The sequence below is a fragment of the Mandrillus leucophaeus genome, unplaced genomic scaffold (genome assembly GCF_000951045.1).
Source record: "Mandrillus leucophaeus isolate KB7577 unplaced genomic scaffold, Mleu.le_1.0 Scaffold504, whole genome shotgun sequence".
NCBI lineage: Eukaryota > Metazoa > Chordata > Mammalia > Primates > Cercopithecidae > Mandrillus > Mandrillus leucophaeus.
Genome location: NW_012105410.1, coordinates 1,107,859 through 1,110,355, shown reverse-complemented (window position 1 = coordinate 1,110,355; position 2,497 = coordinate 1,107,859). Strand labels below are relative to the sequence as shown.

General features: G+C 45.8%; 1 protein-coding gene across 3 annotated transcripts in view; it reads right to left on the bottom strand.

Moving 5' to 3' along the window:
• Positions 1 to 397: 397 nt before the first annotated feature.
• The window catches only part of LOC105551053 (cytochrome c oxidase assembly factor 4 homolog, mitochondrial), an 8,170-nt gene continuing 6,070 nt past the window's right edge, over positions 398 to 2,497 (bottom strand). For 2 of the 3 annotated variants that reach the window (XM_011996192.1, XM_011996193.1), the window contains one exon: positions 398 to 1,128. In XM_011996192.1, the coding sequence (XP_011851582.1) occupies positions 849 to 1,112 (264 nt within the window). In that variant the 5' untranslated portion in view covers positions 1,113 to 1,128 and the 3' untranslated portion in view covers positions 398 to 848. Of the gene's footprint in view, positions 1,475 to 2,497 lie in introns of all 3 variants that reach the window. The other variant, XM_011996191.1, reaches the window with a different exon arrangement.

Here is a 2,497-nt window from a genome sequence, read left to right as displayed (position 1 = left end):
ACTAAAAGGGGGAGTTATTCAGCTCCAGCAAATTGTTAAGAGGGAATAAAAATCAATGTTAACAACTTTTCCACTTTTCAAAAGCTGAAAATCTGTATTTTAGTGTTAAATATACTTTAAAAATGTTAGCCCAACTTTGTGTGTTTGTTGGGTTGGGAGCAGGTTAAAGCCAGACTCGGTATCTGTTAATTCAACAGAATCTAGCATTTAATAGGTACTCAATATTTGAATAATTAGCTGGGTGTGGTGATGCACACACCTGTGGTTCCAGCTACTTGAGAGGCTTAGGTGGGAGCATGGCCTGAGCCCACTGAGGATGCAGTAAGCCCTGATTGCACCACTGCACTCCAGCCTGGGCAACAGAGACTCCGTCTCAAAAAAACAAAACAAAAACATATTTGAATAAAAAGTTTCCCCATTTGCTTTCTTCCTTCCACTAAACTGACTGAAACATCCAGAACAAGTGATGAAAGAGAAAAGCACTAATCAGGTAATCAATTTACCATTAGTTTGTGAATTTAATTTAAAATAAAATGTCCCTAAAATCATCTCAGTACTTGGCACACTGACCCAAGATGTGGGGTGGGGGAGCATCCCTTACCACATTCTTTGTTTTCCTGGCAAATACTGGTGGAACAAGACAGCTGAGGATGTGTGAGATCTGACCACGAACATATGACAGCTGTTTGTGCCAGTCACGTCTAAACCCATGGCTCTCAACTCCAGATCCAAAAACTATCCGCATGTTTTATACCTCCCACACCCAGCATTTAGGATTTCTTCCTCTATAATCTTGCTGGGTGCTGATCTTGGCAGGGCCATCTACTGGGGATAGGTGGTTTGAGGTCTCAGTGGTGGGCACTGGCTTGTTCTTTCCTCCTCTGCAGCTCCTCTCGCCGCCTCGACTGCTGTTCACTCATGCAATCCTTGAACGCCTGCACCTGTGGCTGGCATTGCCGCCAGTCCTGGTGCTGGGCCATGCACTCCTGCACTGCAAAGTGGGAGGCAGCACAGCCAGAGCGGGAGATCAGCTGGTCCAGCGGGTCCTCCTCCTCATCCTCCTTCTTCACCCGCTGGGTCCAGGTATGGCCTTGAGGGGTTGAGGTTGACATCCTGGGGATGGGGAGTCTATAGAACATTAACAGAGACAAGGTTAGAGTGGGGATATAATATGTAAGGTTCCTAGATTATAAATAGCACTGACCAGACTGCACCGTTTAGCCTGTTTATGTCTCCCGTGGGAGACTCTAAGCTTGCAGACAGATGCTTGTGTTTTGTTTTTTAAGGGTGTCTTGCTTTGTTGCCCAGGCTCACTGTAGCCTCCATCTTTAGGGATCAAGCAATCCTTCCGCCTCAGTTCCTCCCCAGCCAGAGTAGCTGGGACTACAGGTGTGCACCACCACACTCAGCTAATTTTTTTGATTTTTTGATAGATACAAGGTTTTTCCATGTTGCTCAGCATGGTCTCAAAACCCTGGGCTGAAGCGATCCTCCTGCCTTGGCCTCCTGAAGTGCTGAGATTACAGGTGTGAGCCAACTGTGCCCAGCTGATGTTTGTCTTGATTTACCTTTGTGCCTCCAGCACTAGGCCTGGCCGAGAGCAGGCCTGCAAAGTGGTTTGAACTGAATGAGATAAACCATGTGAGAATGCTTGACATAACATTCAATAAGTTCAATGGATTTTGCTATTGGAATATTAATTAGGTGAAATGTCATCTTTTTAGATAAGCTATCTCTGATCTACCTAAAAAGAACTAAACTTTCAGCTAGGTACGATGGCTCAAACCTGTAATCCTAGCATTTTGGGAGGCTGAGGAAGGAAGATCCCTTGAGCCCAGGAGTTTGAGACCAGCCTGGGTTATGGCAAGACCTCATCTCTACAAAAAAATTTTAAAATGACTGGGTACGGTGGCTCACGCCTGTAATACCAGCACTTTGGGAGACCGAGGTGGTTGGATTACCTGAGGTCGGGAGATCAAGACCAGCCTGACCAACATGGAGAAAGCCTGTCTCTACTAAAAATACAAAATCAGCCAGGCATCGTGGCGTATGCCTGTAATCCCAGCTACTCAGGAGGCTGAGGCAGGGGAATCGTTTGAACCCAGGAGGCGGAGGTTGTGGTGAGCCGAGATCACACCACTGCACTCCAGCCTGGGGAATAAGAGTGAAACTCTGAGGCCTCAAAAAAAAAAAAAAAAAGAAAGAAAGAAAAAAAATTTAAAAATTAGCTGGGCATGGTGGCACACACTTGTAGTCCCAGGTTCTCAAGAGGCTGAAGAGGGAGAATCCCTTGAGCCCAGGAGTTGAAAGGCTGCAGTGAGCTATGATGCTGCCACTATACTCCAGCTTAGGTGACATGGTGAGACCCTGTTTCAAATAAATAAATAACTGTTCTTCTTTTATCCTGCTAGTCTTATTCTATGCTGAAGAACAAAGTTTAAAAAGTGAAAGAGGCTGGATGTGGTGGCTCACACCTGTAATCCCAACACTTTGGGAG